We start from the raw sequence: 19,482 nt of genomic DNA, 5'->3' as shown, positions 1-19,482 counted from the left end.
ATAAGCACACTGGAGAATATTCACCATCAAAACCATCCGAGAAAGACACAGTGAGGGTGTCACCACACACAGCTATCACTGCACCAATCTGAGTGTCTGAAGTAAGAACTAGTGATGATAACACACAGTGCTGGTCAGGATGAAGGAAACCCTCATCAGTCACATTGCTGGTGAGAGTGTAAAATGGTACAGGTACCTACTATAGAAAACAGTGCAATGGTCCTTTTAAAACTAAGAGTGGTCTTATCATAGGACCCAGAAGTTGTATGTATGTATAAATCCCGGATAATTTATGTTTACGCAAAAAATTGTTTGAAAGATACCCAGGATCCCAGGAATCAAGCCACAGAATAGCTCAAGGATGCCATTGTATACTAATCAAATACTATCTGCTGGCTATGACCTAAAAGTCAAATGGCAGATCCAAATACCTCCGACTTTTTTTCCTCATAGTTCTTCTACCTACTTAAGCATCAGCCTTTCTTGAAAAGTGCTGGGCCCACCCCTTGTGACTAGCAACAAAAGATCACTGTTTGCTAAGTATATATGTGAACTTAGCCCAATAGTAGACAAAATATGGAGTATAATAAAGATGTGTAAGATGTCAGACAACCTTGCTTAGGAAAGCCTACAGTTCCAATAAAACATATAAAATGGCTCACTTATGCAATTAAGAATTATTTTGTATTAGTTTTATGTTGCTCTGACCAAATGCCTGACCAAAAAAAAGCAGTTTAAGGGAGGAATGATTTATTGGGGCTCACCGTTTGGAGGTACAGCCCATTATGGTGGGAAAAGCTTGGAAGCAGACTCATGAAGCACCTGGTCACACCCACAGTCAAGAAGCAGAATGAGATGAGAGCTGGCATTCAGTGGCTTCCTCTTTTTTTCCTTCTTATCTGGTCCAGGACCCCAGCCATGGGATGGTGCCACCCACATCCAGGGTGGACCTTCCCTCCTTAGTTACACCTCTCTGGAAGCCAGGGGTGTATCTCCTGAGTGAGTCCAAATCCAGTCAATCTTCACAGTGTCATGAAATGTTCATTCTGACTAAAGTTCAAAGAAGGGAGGTTTAAGCTGGTAGGGCTTTCCAAAGACTGAGAAGATGGGGCCAGGCCAGAGAGTACATGCCTGTGATGAGGGAAAAGACTCAAGGGGTGTTAGATCATCAGAAGTATCAAAGACACGAGGAAAGTGACACAGATCAACATTGGGCTAACCAAAAACCATTTCCCTTCAGCATCATTATAGACGAACATATGGCTCAGTGATTTATCTATTATGAAGTGTTCATTTCCTGAGCCTCTAGTATCACTATAGTATATATTGAGAAATAAAATAAAATAAAAATGGTGTGTGCTGTCAAAAGGATGATCTGTGATGGAAAGGAGAGATGAGACAAACAAGACAGAAGAACAGACTGGAGAGGAGATGGAAGGCCCTGTGGGAAGGGCATGTGGAAGCAGCCACATGGTTGTGTCCCACTTTCATTCATAGCTGTGTTGTGAATGGCTTTAGTTGCCTCTTGGCCTCAACCAAGAACGGAAGAGCAGAGTAAAAGGTGCCACGAACACTCAGTATCAGTACATGCTCAACAGAAAAGACTTCATACTTGGTGTTTCATTGTTTTCTCCAAAATGTATTTCTGTAACACTTATATTATGAAATATTCAAATTGTGCTGCATTGCATTTATTTTATTCCTGGGAAATCCTCAACTAAATCCAGGGTGTCTCTATTTTTTCTGCACTTGTGGAAATTGGGTCATGGAGCTGCAGGAATCAGGGGTGGGCAAGCACAGGCAGCAATTCTAGGATGGATCTTTAATGTGTAAAGGATAAATACATGGCATTACAAAGGCTATACTTCCACATCACAGAGGCCATATGAAAAGCTTTATAATGCATACAATGACTGCATTGTGTCGCTTCCCCTGCAGACTTTTGTTCTCACACTTCAGTCTGTGAAGACTTCTAAAAAAAATATTAGCAAGGAACTTTGTGGTAAGAAAAACTGAGTCACACTTGAAATTTTACCAGTTTTACTTTTATTAGTGCTTTAGGCTTCTGGTTCCTCTTAATCCTTAAATTTTGCTAAACATTGAGTTTATAACTCTGTGGACACGGTCATGTTCTTCATATTTTAATTGTCTTTACCAACATCTCTCCAAATGAGAGAACATATTAAGTCTAGGATTAAAGAGACCAATCACAACGTATGATTGCAGACATGATTCTAGAGCCTAGGTAACCTGCTTATAAATGATGTAACTACTACCCACTTTCTCTTTAGTTTCATAATAACATAGACCACAGTGTGAGGACTACAAGGAGAAAGACTCTTATCAGTTTTGGTCACACCTAAGTTCATAGAACTTAGAAGACAGCCTGGAATAATATTAAGAGTGCAATAAATATTATCAAATAGGTGGTGTTAAATAAGTGGATAGAGCCGGGAGGCGGTGGCACACGTCCTTAATCCACTCGGGAGGCAGAACCAGGTGGATCTCTGTGAGTTCGAAGCCAGTCTGGTCTACAGAGTGAGATCCAGGACAGGCACCAAAAACTACACAGAGAAACCCTGTCTCGAAAAAAACAAGTGGATAGATGTCTTTATTCACATCTCACTATTAAAAGTCTCTATTGATGCTTCAAACATTAAGGCTGATTCTTTCATTTTCTGAGCTTATTTCCAAGATGGAGTAAGAGCAATCATCTTCCAAGTGCCGGAAACCGATTGAAAATTAGACACCCATGTGCTTCTAAATAAACAACATGCAGAGTGGGATCTGCTCCTGGCCACAGAGGGAGCAAGGCCCCCAGACAGCCCTTTTCTTACCTATTGCTGAGTGATTGAGTTCTAATACACGTCCGCTTGATGTATGAAAGAAACTCATTTGCACTTGTTACATTGTGAAGGCCATAGAAAATGCCTCCATGACCCACAGGAGACAGAAATGATATTTTTAAAACACTCTGACAATTGTGGGTGAGTCTAAATTATAATTCTGAAAAAGACAAATGACAAGAAAATTAATTCCTATATTTTCTCTACTCTCAAGTACTCACTCACAATTCCCAACAAAACAAAATGTGTGCCTAATCAATACAAATAAAATCTGTCATCCTAAATTCCGAACAATTACATGGCATCGTCTGGTTTCCATTAGAAGTTGAAGTTCCTCAACAGTTCTTAATATTTTTACTGCGTTTGGAATTCTGATGCTTGCCACTTTTTTTCCCACAGGTTACTATAAGGAAAACTCCACTTTCTTATTGTCCAACACTCTCAAATGCTCCAGAGCCCAGCCACCTGAGCTCAGACCCCAGCTCTGCCATACACTGGCCATGTGACCTTTGAATAAACCACCCATCCTCTATCAGTCTCAGAATCTTTATGTAGTAGAGGAGATAGAAGTGATTATAACACATATTAATTTAAAGATTTGGTGAGGTATTCCATGTATAGTTGTCATATCTTGTGCTTTCCGTAAATAATACCCATTTTTACTGAATGGTGCCTGATTTGCATAAAGTATCTTTAGTTTGTCCAGCATTTACTGGATTTTAAAAAGAAACCAGGGCTGGGGAGATAGTTCAGTCAGTAAAATGCTTGCTGCATGTGCGTGAAGACCTGAGCCATCCATGTAAAAAAATGAATATGGTAGCTTGCATCCCAGCAGTGAGGAGGTGGAAACAAAGAAGTCCTGAAGCCCCCTGGCCAGCTAGTCTATAGTCTAACTGATGAACCCCACACTCAGGAAGAGACCCTGACTCAACAACTGAAATGGGAAGTGAGAGTAAAAGGTACCTTGTGTGAACTAGTCATGCAGTCACATGCATGCACCATCTGTAGACATCTGTGCACAAGCATATCACATGCATTACACGCGCATGTGCACGTATACACACACACATACACACACACACACACACACACACACACACACACACACACACACATCCCACAGCCTCTTAGACACTCTTTCCTGAAAAGAAAGAAGGCAGGGGTCTGACTCAGTGGTAGAGTACTTGTCAGGCATGTGTGAGGCCTTGAATTTTATTACCAGCACTGAAAACGGATAAACAGATAAAGCAATGGAGATAATATATGAATGTGTTCTGAGTTCCCAACCAATCAAGGGTAATGTGCGTGTCTTATACCAACACTAACAGACTATTTGATTGGCATATCAAAATTGTTCATTAGCAATTATGAAAATTGCGAGAACAATACAGTGAAGTCAATTAGCAGCATCTGGATTTTTCAGGGGGAGGCAAGAGATAGCAGTGGTAGATGGACTGTTAATTCCTAAATTAAATGACTTGGCACTGGTGCTACTTATCCTGAGTACAGAAACAGCCTGAGGCCCTTCCTGCCTCTCACTCTCCGTTTGTAAAACACAGATTACTGTCTGCTGTGTACCTACTTAATAAGAAAGATTAAGTAGTCGTTGAAGAAGTGGACCTAAATAATCACCACAACTATTAATTTAACCAATGTCCCAGGCAGCTGGGGAGCTTCACTGGCTGACACAGAAGCACACAGCTCCTGTTCAACCTAAGTGGTTCACTCAAGCGTGCCACCTGATTGGATTTTAAGTTGCCACAGTCAGGGACCATGGCAAGCACAGAGGTGAATGCTGTCCACAAATATCTTACAACTTACAATGTTTGGGAGGTTCTGTGGAGGAGCTGGGTACAGATGCACCCAATATAGTTTGTCAGTTCTGCGAGAGGTATTAAGAAGTTCTATTTAAAGCTCAGAGCTCATGTGCCGATGGAGTGTACAAGATGACTATTTGGTAAACAAGAAGAAAATATTAGGATGACTTCTATTTATTTTTATCTTTCAAGAAAGAGAGTCAGGCAGATGGTTCATCGGATAAAGATGCTTACACCAAGCTTGATGACTTGAGTTCAGTTCCCAGTGTTGAAGTAAAAAATAGACTCTCACAAGTTGTCTTCATACCTCCACACTTGAGCTGTGATATGTGCACACATACACAACAATAATTATTATTATTTAAGCGTAAAGAAATCAGTCTATGTTTACTTAATGTTTGATATGAACAGATATGATAGATAATGATGTACAAAAGGATAGAAAGATGATAGATAGATAGATAGATAGATAGATAGATAGATAGATAGATAGATAGATAGATAGATCAATCGGGTGGGTGGGTGGGTGAGTGGGTGGATGGATGAGTGGGTGAGTGGGTGGGTAGATGGATGGATGGATGGATGGATGGATAGATGGATGGATAGATGGATTATAGGAAGAAAGGATAGGTGACAGGTAGATAGAGGTATGGATATTCAAGAGTCAATGTCCATAATTGTTCAGAATGCTTCTGATAACAGTATGTGATCAACAGCACCAATGATTATACATAATTATATAAGTTTTTCAATAATAGTCCAGGTCTGTCTGTATCGACATTACTCTAGTGTCTGCTTTACTTACTGATCATTGCCAAATTATATTTCCTAACAATCTTAGTAGAGTCCAAGCCATGCCTCTTCTCACCTTCTCGTGTAACAATCTGCCCTCTTTCATAGTAAGCTTCTCCTCAAGCTGTGAAAGGACTTTAATTCCCTCGTTAGCCAAATCATGGCTTTTAAGCGATAGCCAGCCCTCCCATGCTTGCCTGTACCAGGCATATCCATGAATCATCTGTATACAGACTGGCTTCTTGCATGTGGGAACCTCTAATCCAGAATCCGGACAGAGAAGGAAAAACCCCAACAGAGCCTGAATTCAGGATGGGTCCACAGCTTTCTGATCCCACGCTCCTTTTTCCACCTGTGTGAGCAGCAGCCTACGAGGGAAAGCATCATAGCACACTCAGATTTTGAGATTCTGTGGGTTGTGTGAGATTCTGTCTGCATTCTCTCTTCTATCAGTCTTCACCTCCTAAGAGCCTTGGGCATTGAAGACATGATTTGCTAGCCCCACCTTGTCCATGCTGTGTCGTACAGAAGGGACAGGGATGGAGTCAGAAGCCAAGTCAAGGAATTGGAATATGTTGTGTCATCTCCTTCTACAGATGCCAAGCTAGGACATGCCTACGGGACCCTGCCTAGATTCCTACTTAACCCACCTCCCTCCACCCTCATCAGTGAACTGGCCTGCTTCCCATAGAAGCCACCCTGCTTCCAAGTCTAGTTTACGGCCTCGACCTACTTTAAGCTGTTATTCCCTTGTCTTGTGGAAGCTCTTCAGACATGTATGTCACCTAACCATCACAACAGCACTATATCTCAGATATTCTTATCCCCATTCCACAGATGAAGGAGCTAAAGCATGGAACAATGAGATCACTTCCTCACGGTCAGATAGCTGAGAAGAGACAGGACAAAAAACCGCACAAACATCCAACACTGGTCCTGAATTCATGTGCTACCACTTCTCGGCTGACTTGATTTCTTCTCTTGTACAATAATCTAAAAGATAAAATGATGTTCTCTAACTCTCTCCAGGCGATTTATTGTCTACTCTCTCTCTTCAGGGTTTATCTATTTTCAGATCTCTTTCTACTGCCCCAAATATTTCATGATGATGGAGATGATCTATTCAAACAAATGATCAAACGGCTTTGCTTTTGGAGTATGAGCTTCTGTGATAACATTTCTTACTTGGGGCATTTCTGGCTTTTCCCCCATCTGATATCTCTGTAAAGCAGAACTATGATGGATATTGGGTCATCCAGGGCTACCAGCTTCAGGCAGGATTTTTTTTTTTTAACTTTCCTGAAGGATTGACAGGGAGTGTGACATGAGTACACAGTCCAAAGTCATCTGAATTTTTGTCTCTTCTTTTTTTCGCTAACCAATTAGTTAACTTGCCCTCTGTTGGTGTCTTGAGGAATATGCTGGTACCTGGTAGAAGGTGGGACCAGGAGATGGGTTTCCATCTGAGAGGTAGGAGGGCTTCTTTCCTTCCTTTTAAGTTTGAGGTGTTGTGCCTGTTACTTCGTCTTTCCAGTAGGCTTTGAGGTTATCTAGCTTTATCTGAGGAAGATGATTTAAATGTGGTTTTGTTACAGAAAAGTACACTGACAGAAAAGGAATACATCATTTTTAGTAAATGTCATTCAGACAAGTCACCTCTCGCTCAACCTTCTCAATCCTGGGATGTTAAAATTAATGCCAGTTTAAGATCAAATTCACCTTTTAATTTCTAGAATATCTGGCTTGGGTCACATTTATGACCAAAAAAAAATACCTTTTTTTGTCTACATGTCCTTTATTTATACTGCTGCCTGGTCTTTGGTATGTTTCATGGGCCTTGGTAGAAGGTTTGAAATGGAAGTGAATGGCTGTTGCTGCAGCATTCAGAATGCTCCTCTCTCTGCTCTGTCCTACACCCAGTCACTGGCTCAGAAAACCACCTCTCATTTTCCAGACTTGTCAGTTGGCATATGAAGTCTTCATGGTGACCAACTTGGTTGTATAATTTGCAAGTAATTGCAAGTCAGAGTGAACCACGGCATGTCTCACTGTGTGGTCCAAAGCAGTTGGACTATGCAATATTTGCCTCATTTTCTCATTTTCATGTGCCAGGAAAAGAATGGAGGAGCAGTAAAGCTGTGTATAGAGTTACATCAAAACTGCATGTGCCATACAGTGAAACCATTTCCCAGCCAGTGACTTCTCAGGGTCAAACAAACAAACAAACAAACAAACAAAAACTATTTAAAGATTTGAGGGGGATTTCTATCTAAAATTCTTCTGAACAGGTTATAGGTTTTATCATCTAGGGGCAGAGCACTTTCAAAACATAAGTAGCTAATAAAATTCCCATGCGCAAGTAGCACTTTCTCTAAAAAAGACATTAGATACTGTATGATTCCAGTTGCTTGAGTTCAATGCAGTCGCCACATGACTAATTCAGAGTAATGCTGGAGGGACCCATTTACATTAGATAAAAAATTGAATTGCAGAATTCTTTCCAACACCCTGGCCTGGTTGGTTTCTGTTACTGAAGGAGAGAGGGGCCTGCTTTGGTCACCTAAGCTCCTTCAGGATGTCCTCTAGGAAGTCTCTTAAATAAGCTAGAGAATTGCTGTGTGTGCTACAGCCTGGCCAAACAGACCTCTCCTGTATGTGAGTCTTTGAACTGACCACAGGAACCGGGCTTTCAAGTTAGTGTAGTCAGAATTGACAGTATTGATATATTATCAAAAGACAATGAACTGTGTTAAAATGTATACTTTTTAAAGTGTACTATAAGAACACCAAGATTGAAGTCTTATTTAACACACAATACAATAAACTTCTCAGGTGTTCTATAGCCCTGAAAATAAATCTATGACACCAACATCAACCCGTTGGCCATACACATGGCACACAACTGTACACGGTTTCTTTTCCAGTTGTTTACCTTCACCATTGAATTCCAAACTCAGTCAGTAATGCACCATCAGGACTGGGAGCTTAAGTGAGGTGAGCACCAGCAATCAACACAGGGCGAGACGTGGTCATTATCACGTGTCACACTTTTCTGTGTCACCTACATTTACGTGCCATTACAAACCTGATGCATATTCATGTCTGCAAATCAGACTTGAAAGAAAACGAACGCTATCAACTTCTGTTGACATTACACAGCAGGACATCTTGTAAAGGCTCCAGAGTTTTCCCTGTACAGAATCTGTGCTGTGTGTGTTCCTTCAGCTTACTTTATGATCCTTCTAGCTTGTAAGAGAAAAAAAAAATCAGTGAAGAAAATATTTTTTTTCTTTCATTCAGGCCAAAATGTAGTTTGGGATTTTTTTTTTCTTCCTCAAATAATTTTGTTACATACACTTTTAAAAATTCAAACTCTTGGCTGAGGAGTTTTGCTCTTCTAAAGCCTGCCCTTTATTCTTCCTTGGTTTCATTCTGTTCTTTTATGTTCTGTGCAATAGCTGGGATATCAGTCGGGCTCATAGTTATTTGCTCCCCATTTAGCCACAAGGTATAAATTTGCTAACTGTAAAGGCGTGCTCTGGCAGCTAGCCTCCGTGTATGTCCAAAGGCTAAGCTAGCTGTGCTGGGAAGTTTCCCCCAAGGGTTACTCTGTAGAATGTGGATCCATTTGTTGAGCTGTCTGATGTAGAAGAACAAAGAACTTGCCTTTGAGAAACGGGCTCACAGTGCGCCTTTCAGAGCAGAGAGAGAAATCAAAGGACAACTTCCGGTCCACTTCCATTTCCAAGCTTGTTCTTGGCAACTAGGGCATCCGAGATCGTTTCTTATGGTACTTTTCAAGATGTCACTGAGAGATAACCCCCAAAGAACAAGTTATGGCAAATTTACTGATACCCACAGGCTGTGCTGGGAAATTATCACCAACCCAGAACTTGTCTGTCTGTCTGTCTGTGTTTGACACATACAAGTTCTACATGGATCTGTAACAATGTTTGGAAACAGAAGGGAACATACATTCCATTGATTCCAGGGTCCAAAAAGGTATTTCAACAAAATCAAAGATCATTAAATATTTGATTGAATGTCTATGAAATATTTAATATCAACTTTACTAAGTAACAACTTTATTAGTCTTAAAAATTATATCACACATAGAGCTGGAAAGATGGCTCAGCTGTTAAGAGAACTGGTTGTTCTTCCAGAGGACCCCAGTTCAGTCCCTAGCACCCACATTGTGACTCCCAATTGTCTATAACTCCAGTCCCAGAGGACCCCACACCCATGTCTGAGGGCACCAGGCATGCACATGATACACAGACATACATGCATACAAAACACCTATACACATAAAATAAATATATTTTTAAAGATCAAAACTTATCTTGTTATATCACACATGAGAACAAAGTGTGGATTTAATTTTCTTACTTTCCAAGATTTTGAGCATGCCAATCATAAGTGGCACATAGCCAGCCATTTCTATTTCAAAGTATCTTCTCCATCTTTCCCACAGGGGAACACATTGCATGTGGAATATGGAAACATAACATTCTTTATATGACGTGTGTGCAGGACCTAAAACTGGAGAGTATGCAGCTGGTGAAGATTTTTTGAACAGCCCTGCACCCCTCTTCACATATATTATTATTACCACAGACTCATGTCTGCTTAGGCTCCCTAAGGAGGACCAGAGGTTGCCCAGGGGAAGGAGGTTGAGGTTCTGCTTTGTTCTTGCTGTAACCACCCATGGTTGGGGTAAAATGACAGGGGCAGTGGAGCTTGTGGAGCTTACAAAGTACCTGTACATCACTAGAAAGGCCCCAGAATGGCCCCCACTCTATATAAGAAGGAAATACTATTTGAGATGGGGAAGCAAAGTCATCCAGTTGGGTCACACCAATGGAACTCCCTCTTTGGTGTTCTTCCCAGATGGATGATCTGACCTTTATGTGCCTTCTGTTCTAGTCAACATTTCCTACCTGAACAGAGATTTCTGTTGTAGAATAGGAACTGTAAATTGATGGGGACAGGAGAAAGGGTTGGTTGTCTGGGTTCCATTGTAAAATAGTGGAGAGGGGGAAGGAGTGGGTTGTCTGGGTTCCATTGTAAAATGGTGGGGATGGGAAAAGGAATGGGTTGTCTGGATTCCAATGTAAAATGTCAGGGAGAGGAGAAAGGGTGGGTGGTCTGGGTTCCATTGTAAAATGTCAGGGAGAGGAGAAAGGATGGGTTGTCTGGGTTCCATGTGTGATAATCCTGGCCTTTAATCCATGGCCTAATTTCCTCGGATATTATTTCATTCACCATGTATGGGGCAATGGACATAAACTCCCTCCAAAACATAAAAAGTGACATTTCCTTGTAATCCTGTCACCCAACAGTAACTATTCATAACACTAATTCTTGCAGAATCTTTTTCTTTACATACACTAAAATAGTACTTACTTACCTTTGTTAAAGCAAAGTAGTAAATACGGTTTTAAAAATATTTTGTACTTCATGTATTTCCATTTCAGTGTGTGTGAATTCATCTCATATATTTTAATGATTTCGTGGTATTCCACTGCATGGCTGTGCCATAGCTGATTTCACTGCCCTTTATTACTAGACATCAGAGTTGGACATTCAAGTTTGACTTTTCAAGGGAATGGGGCATATATCTGAAAAAACATTTAACTGTGTGCCCCTACTTGGACTTAACTCATACCAGAAGTAGAAATAACCATCTCTATATTGGTGATTGTTATTAAATGTAAAGGCTGTGTGGGATTTGTTATTTATTTCTTTGTCTTTTGTTTTTGCCTTTTCCTCTTATGCAGTCGTCTACAGCAGGGGACAAGGAAGACCCGGCTTTACCGGTAGGGAGCAGTAGCCCTGCCTGTTCCTGTGCCTGTGGAGAATGTGTGGCCGGGTGGGAAGGGTTACTATGCTTGCAAATCTTCCTCTCCCTTGGAATACCTGTGGTTTAATCCACCAGAGGAGGATTGTATTTCTGTTCTACATTTAGTAAAAATTGAACTCTGGCACTCACTCATAACTTATTTCTGGTCTCATGTCTCAAAATCTTGGATTCTTTCTTCCATTGGACACAAACTTTTATAAGTGTAAAGGGGTAAGAAATGTCTAAACTATATTCCAAGGGATGCTGGCTGATATGTGGGGACAGTGTGGGATCTAATGCTTGAGAAATGTTTTCTTTATGTGTCTGCATGCACAACCTCTCTGAAATGCTGCATGAGATGTAAATATTCAGTATACCCAACACTACCTGAAAGAATGCTTAGTGTCTTCCATAGACATAATTCAGGTCTAAAGAAGATACACACAACAGAGTTCTCGTGGTTTTCCAAAATAACAACTATACTAACGTACTACTAACATACTTCCATACTATCAGTGGTTATTATGACAAATTACTAACAACAACCACATTTTCAGTTGCTCTCCAATTAACACATGACATTTCATATTGTGCTGCCTCACAAGGAAATGACCTTGTGAGTTTTCGTGTTCAACAAACAGTTATTACATTTCCACTGGATTTAAGTCTGCTACCTTTGCCCCTAGGACATTTTCAACCTTGCTTATCTGAATCCCCTACAACTAAATGCCACAGTGCATTTTAAATTGTTACAGGCTTTTAAGGATGAAAGGGATAGCCATGAAAATGTTTGTGACCCTGTAATATTTCCTTCCATTAACACTCAGAGCAAAGATATGACATTCACTGACACCCAGAGGATACACTAGACTCAAGACCAAGGTACAGCTCAAACTCTAGGCTGCCTTTGAAAAGCTCAAAATGCTGTGCATTACTAAGACACCAATATTCTCCTTCATTCATTGCCGAACTCTGATAAGTTGGGAATACAGCTTTAAAGGATATGAATTATAATAAAATCACTACTGATTTCTACTTGTATTACATACTGGTATTTTACTCATACTTCAATCTTGCAACAGATTATTTAGGTTGATCACCAAATTTTTGAACCATGACCCTTAATAAGTATTTTCTGGAGTAAGAGATGTAAGGTCAATAACTTGGAACCTTATTTCTTTTGTGTTACAATATTCCAAAGATGAGTTGTTCTAAAAGACATCACCCTGTCCAAATGTTTTTAATTGTGGAGTCTCGTGGAAAAATCTGTGTTGGAGAAGTTTGGAAGACTTGGTGAAAATGGGATTTTAATTTTGCCAGACCACAGAAAATTTTCTTGTCAAATTTTTGGACCAAGAGTTAAATTTAAAAAAAAATAGTAATCTAAGTCAGACGTGGTGGCACATGCCTTTAATCCCAGCACTCAGGAGGAAGGGGCAGGCAGACGTCTGTGAGTTCAAGGCCAGCTTTTTCTACAGAGTGAGTTCTAGGACAGCCAGGACTACACGGAGAAACCCTGTCTTGTTAGTCTACTTTTAGCAGCCATCCTCCTCAAGTCTGTCTATAATTCCACCAAAAAGTCAACCACAAAGAAGAAAGTCATTTCTAGTCAGGATTTAAAAGCTGTCCAAATAAAGAGGGTTTGGGTGGCTTTGGTTTGATTTAAGACTGTTTGCTTTTGAAGAAAAGAGTAAAAGCCTGTTGGTAACCCTCTCTCCTGAAGCTCACTAGGGGGCCTCATATCTCAGTCCCATTTATTGGAGTAAAAGATCACAACTAGAAGCCGGGAAGCCTCTGTGTGGAGCCACAACAGGAAACTTGCCTTCAGGTTCTCACTTAATGTGGACCACAGAGCTTTCTGGATCAGAGGCTAGAAGATGTGTGAGATAATATGGGTGTAGGCACATCTGTTGTCATAAACACAAAAAGAAACAAAGATCTTGCTGATAGGATGCACAATCCAAAAATTTTAAAGACTCTCTGCTCCGTTATAAAGAGTCTTTAAGAAAAGCAGGCCTGGAATCCCCACCTCTATCCAATACTTTCTGTCTGTATGACCCAGAACCTCATTTCGCTTCTCAGAGACTTCAAGTTAATACTAACAATATGGATTTCATGAGGCTCACTCTGAGAATGAAATGAGTGAATGGTGTGAAGCATGCCACACATTGCCTGCCTTGTATTAACTTCTTTTGTTAAAAGGGGGCAGGGGGTGGGAAAAATGGATTCATTTAGTAGAAAAGCTATTTCCTTGGGACGTTTGAAATATACTTTGAAATTCTTTGGTTCAACTGTTTATGAACATGTAATGGAAATGATTGACCATAGGGTGGATGAGGCTCCTCTCTGTGATGCACTTGACATTCATTTCTGAGAACTAACAGCATCTTTGGTTTCTCCGCTCAGGCTAAGCCGCGCCTCCAGCGAGGTGGAAGTTCTGCCTCCCTCCACAACAGTCTTATGAGGAATAGCATCTTCCAGCTCATGATACACACCCTTGACCCACTCGCTGAAGGTAACCATCAGGCTTTGGTTTGGAATCATTGCTTTGGGGAGAGGAGGATGTCGAATACTTCGCTTTAAAAAAAAAAGCATGTGTATGCTGAGGTTACACGCATCTATCAAACTCCTCTTGGTTAACATCGTTAGTGGAAACCTTGACTCTGCCATGTGCTTTATTCACCACTGCTCAGTTCCTGGCAGGGTGGTTTTATGCCAGGAGTAGAATATGAGTTCCACATGCTGATTCTGTCTTTTGATGCCTCTGGCATAATCACAGTTTGTTATGAGGCAGGGACAGAAAGGTCTCTCTTTCATCCAGTATTTCCCTTTATCACTTGGAAAACAAAGTTGTGTGTGAAGATAAATTGTGTACCTTAAAACAAATAGGAAAAAGAACTCTATTCCTGGGAGGACTATGCATGATTTAGGGAATGAGGTTCTCTGAAGACCAGTGACATGGTACTATTTCTTTGGCCATTGGGTGGAGGTAGCATCTAGCATTCAAACAGCCCAGTGTAACTCCTTGGGACCAGTCACCAAGGACCCAAAAGGCCTGGTTCACCCCCCAGGGCAACTGTAAGAACTATCACAAAGAATCCAGTATTATGTTCTTTCAGTTTTACTTAGTCACAAAGCCAAATCTACCTTTTTTCTTCAATGCATAGGTATCCTAAATATGATTCTTGTAGTGGGTAGATATCTGCTATAACTAAATAAGTGATCAGCGCTCTGCCACAATTCAGGGGTTAGATACAGCCAAGCCTACCCTTCCACTCCTGAATCTCATCATCCTTCCCAAGGAAGGGATCGTAGTACAGAAGTAGACTAAGAAGTAGGCACATGTCACTGAACAGACACGGGAGATCTGTGTCTGTCATGTTGCATACATCAGAGGTCTTAGCAAAAATTTACCTCTGCCATGGTCTTTCCAAGCTAGAGGTACTCAAAATTTACATGGTATAAAGGACAACTGGGCATCCAAAGACCAGGTCCCCAAGCCCTGTCTATCCCATCGGACACAAGCATCTCCTCAGAATAAGTGAGGACCACAGGTCACATCCCATTTCATTTCAGTTCCAAAGCACCCATTCTAACCCTAGAGCAGAGTTGTCATGATACTTCCCACTCCTGGTTCTTTTTTTGTTTTGTTTTGTTTTTGTTTTTTTGTTTGTTTTTTTGTTTTTCAAGACAGGGTTTCTCTGTGTAGTTTTGGAGCCTGTCCTGGATCTCATTCTGTAGACCAGGCTGGCCTCAAACTCCCAGAGATCTACCTGCCTCTGCTTCCCAAGTGCTGGGGTTAAAGGCGTGTGCCACCGCCCACTCCTGGTTCTAACTGCAGGAAGTGATCCCTGTTGGAACAGTGGAGATATCATCACTCTGTTCACCCAGTGGTCTAGTTGATAAGGGAAACAGACACAACCACCAACCTTCTTTTCTTTCATCCCCAGTGAAAGGAGTGAAGGGATCATTTTCACTTAGTCCTATCTCCTGCCACTATGCAGCCATGTGACTTTGGGCATGTTAGGGTCTCTAGAATCCGGCATCTTCATCTATCATGGCACTTTTCTTTATTGGACATTTTATAGTTGACAGCATTTTCATGCTTGTGAGTTTATGATCCACCACAACGCCGCATCATTCTCCTTCCATGGAGTATTGTATGACCAACAGAGATCCCAAATGTACCTCCTGCTCACCCTTTACCATCATGTTCTTTGAGCCATCTTCTTGCTTCCTCTGCCGCTTTGGAGCTGGTCCTCTTGCATAGCTTCCACCTGTTTCCCACACAGCAGCCAGGTCGTCATTAAGTCAACTGGATTGTGTAAGCCCCTACTTAACAAGCTTTAGTGCCTTACCAGGGTTCTTAGGAAAACTCTGAAACCCTCACCACAGTGCCCGGGATATGCTCCTCACTGCAAATTCAGTTGCACTTGTTTTGTTTAGGCATGCAGGGCCCCATATTCAGATTGTTGCTCTCAACAGTTTCACCTCTTTGCTGTTCCTACTGCCAGAACATTATTCCTTCCCTCCGCCCGGGTCCTACCTCCCCTTGCCCTCCTCCCTTCCTCTCCTCAGCCCTCTGACCACCCAGCACAAGTCAGGGCCTCTACCCCTCACCTGTGCATGCTCCCGTTCTGTTCTCTTTCCAGCACCTCCTGCGGTCCCGCTGGTTGTTTCCTAAGGCCCAGGTTCTTGAGAGCGTGGGTGCTGTACCGTTCAGCAGTTGTCCCCAAGACCTAGCAGAGCACCCAGCACAGCATGGCCACTAAGGCTCAGTTGTAAAGCCCCTGAAAGTCTATTCGGACTTGAGGCTGTCAAGGAGTTGTTTGTGGGTTATTTTGGGACACCATCACCTCTACCCCTATTGCTCTCGAGAATCAACTGAGAAAAGAACAGTTGTTTCTATCCCAGCTCTGTCGTGGTAGCTGAGGAGGAGCTTGATTTCTGGAAATGCAATGTTATGTGGTAAAGAGGGAAGACTCCAGGCCCAGACATTCTGACTCTTGATCCCACTTGTGCATTTACTAGCTACGTGACCTTGAACAATTTACCTACCTGTGTCTACCTCAATTCCTTCATCTATAAAATCAGAAGGATAATGATGTCTGCACTATAAAGCTGCCATAAGGATTAAAGGTGTGAATACACAGAGAACACAACACACTACCAGTGTGCTAACCAGGTTTGTGTGGTTCACATACATTATTATGATGAGCTAGTACAGTGAGGGAGTGAGCTTTTAGGTGTTCAAAGGGGTTATCATGAAAATAAGCTTTCCTCCTCTATCAACTGTCCACCCCAGTTTTCTCCAGTTCCCCAATTCTCCCTCAAAGAAACCATTATTATCAGGTTCTCGGGGCTCCTTTCAGAGAAATTCTATCTTAAGTAAATGTGTGTGTGTGTGTGTGTGTGTGTGTGTGTGTGTGTGTGTGTTGTATGTGTGTCTGTGTGTGTTATGTGTGTGTCTGTATGTGTGTTGTGTGTCTGTGTATGTGTGGTGTGTGTGTGTTGTGTTTGTTGTCCGTGTATCTGTGTTGTGTGTGTGTGTGTCTGTGTGATGTGTGTGTGTTGTGTATGTGTGTTTATGTGTGTGTCTTTATCCACAGGTCTGAGCAGTCTAGGTATCTCTTTAGTTGGGAGGATACAGTTTCTGAAAGGGCTTGTTTTTGTTTTTCTGCTTGCAGGGGAGGTTGTGTTTTGTTTCTGTGAGACAAGGTAAAGTGAATCTGGGTTGTCTCAGAGTTGGGCCATCAGTGATTTTCCAAAACACCTGGTCCTTGTGGAGCTAAGCTGCAATTAAGCTGTTTGCTCCTGCTGCTGTGGCGAGAGGCGCCTTCTGAATCTGGGCACCAGCCTTCAAGGTGAAACCTCTCCCGGAAAGACAAGAGCTCCTGGACCATGAATCTAAGAGATAATCAGCTGGGGACTTGAGTGACTGAAAAATACTGAAAGCACGTTGACACTTTCAAATTGCTCCATAGCACAGACCCAAGAAAACAGCTTGCTAGGATTAGGGTACCCCCCCCCAACAAAATCACAATCACTTTCCATTTCAAGAACAGCCAAAAACTTAACCCACTGCTTTCCCAGAGATAGTCACCTCTCACAGTATAGGTTTAATCACTTGAGTTCACATATCCTTGTGCCAAGCTGCAACTTTTGAAGAATATAGATCATGCCGGTCTGTCGCCAGACTGACCCCATAAACATTGCAACAGCTTCCATATCCAGACAGTTCGCTGGTGCTCCTGGCACTCACCAGGCTGAGAGGCACATTGGCACCACTGGTGTGCAGCCAGTGTTCACAAAGAGAAGTATTCAGTTTCACTGAAAACATTTAGAACAGATGGCCTGTAGGAACATATTTCTCGGAGTCTCATCTGTGCCACACAGGTGGGTTGACTGAACCATGGCTAACACCCTTGATCAGCAGCTGGTTTGGCCTCTGGGCTTGAGTCCGACAATCCATCTGTGTGTGTATCCACCTTCCATTGATATATCACAAAGCACCCAAGACCCAGACCTTGACTTTATGATGCGAATTTGGTTTGGAATCAGCTGGATGATTTTTCTGTTCCATACAGTGTCAATGGAGGTTATTAAGTGATATCTATCTGGCCAACAAATAGGTTGGAAGATCCAAAAGGGCCTTCCTCACACGTAATCTTTTAAAAGAAGATCTGTGACTGTCCATGTTGTCTTTGGTCCCCTGCACATAGCCAGATGCCCCACTTGATGTTCCAGGAGTAGACCTTCTGCAAGGAAGGGTATGTGGATCCGCTTCTCAGGAGAGCAGTACTAAAAAGCTTGAAACCATCCTTGAATTTAACACGGGCTGTTTTATTCACCTGTTCATGGTTGTTTGGTGTGCAATCCACACTCTGTGGAAAAACAATCCCTAGTCAGTCTGCCAAACAGAGCTGGCCTGTGTCTTTTCAGGAACCCAAAACTATGAGCATGAATTGTTCATGAATACAAGGTCTCAGACTCAGCCTAAAGCTCTTAAGATGGTTGGAATAGACCAACACAGGAACATTGCTGCTATTTCCAGGCCAATCTGGGCTTCAAAGCAGGACCCAGTACCAAAAACCAGAGAGGGCAGAAGAGTAAGAGAGAAAATGACTGAAATACAGTTTATTTTCCTTTATTAGAAAGTCCTGGGGAACTAGAATTCTCAGTCTTTGAGATTATACCATGCCTGTCTAAACTGATCCTTCTAATAAACTCACTGTTCTATATTGATTTTAACTTTTTTCTAAACAAGCCATCTTTATTAACCTAAAGCATGGGTGCTGGGTGAGTGTTCTGAAGTTTCAAGCACCCTCTGCTTCGGATGTATCTGAAAATGAAACACACATCTTTGCAGGGTGCTTACTGCAGACCAGGCACTCTGCTACAAACTCTCTGTGAACCAGAGTCTCTCCTGGCCCCTCTCCATCACACAGAGGACACAGATGTCGAAAAGAGGCCAAGTCTTGCCTAAAGGTGGCACAAGAATAAAATGGCAGAGCCAGGATCTGAACCAGTATCTGCTTTGCTCAAAGTCTGTGTTTGTACTTCTTATGTTTTGAGCCCCTCCTGTAACCTTCTGGGTAGGAACACTTGTCAGGCAGGTGTCTGTCTGTCTCCCAAAGAGGAAGGGGTACTGCAGTGTTTTCCACCAATCAGCCTCCTGTGGAAACTCATGTCTAATTTGGTGTTCACTATATTCCTGGTGCAGACAACAGACTAAATCCTGCACATACCTGGACTTTGTATATTCCATTCAATTCATGAGGTCCAGATTTCCCACACATCTTCCCTCACAGCAAGGCCTAAAGGCCCATGCCTTTTCTTTCCCCGGATCACCCTCCTCTCTTCTCAGCTTGTGTCCAAGCTTTCTTCTTCTCTTGTATACAAAATTACTACTGCTCTGCCTGTTTAGGGTGGTATGGAAACTATTTACACCAGGAAAGAAACCCCATAGCCAACCCTGCATTTCAGGTTTCAGTGGTAGAGGTCTTGTCTTGCATATACAAGGCAATCTCCAGCACCACAGAGAGAAAAAAAAAAAGAAAAGGGAGAAGCAGAGTTCAGCCAGATTTATATCTGAGGAGTCAGAGAATGGGAAAATGCCCATAACCCAACACTGCATTTCTGAGGCAGCCCATGACCTGTGATGACATTGAAGAACAAAGCAGGT

The 19,482-nt window shown here is 42.0% G+C and overlaps 1 protein-coding gene across 2 annotated transcripts in view; it reads left to right on the top strand.

The window, feature by feature from the left end:
* Window positions 1-19,482, top strand: part of Slc24a2 (solute carrier family 24 member 2) — a 220,950-nt gene that overhangs the window by 138,607 nt on the left and 62,861 nt on the right. For both annotated transcript variants that reach the window (XM_059255959.1, XM_059255958.1), the window contains exons 2-3: window positions 11,236-11,274; window positions 13,704-13,812. In XM_059255959.1, coding sequence (XP_059111942.1) covers window positions 11,236-11,274; window positions 13,704-13,812 — 148 coding nt within the window. The remainder of the gene's footprint in view (window positions 1-11,235; window positions 11,275-13,703; window positions 13,813-19,482) is intronic.

This window comes from Peromyscus eremicus, chromosome 2 (genome assembly GCF_949786415.1).
Source record: "Peromyscus eremicus chromosome 2, PerEre_H2_v1, whole genome shotgun sequence".
Lineage (NCBI taxonomy): Eukaryota > Metazoa > Chordata > Mammalia > Rodentia > Cricetidae > Peromyscus > Peromyscus eremicus.
Note: the sequence above shows the minus strand (reverse complement) of the source record. Positions and strands in the feature narration are given on the sequence as shown.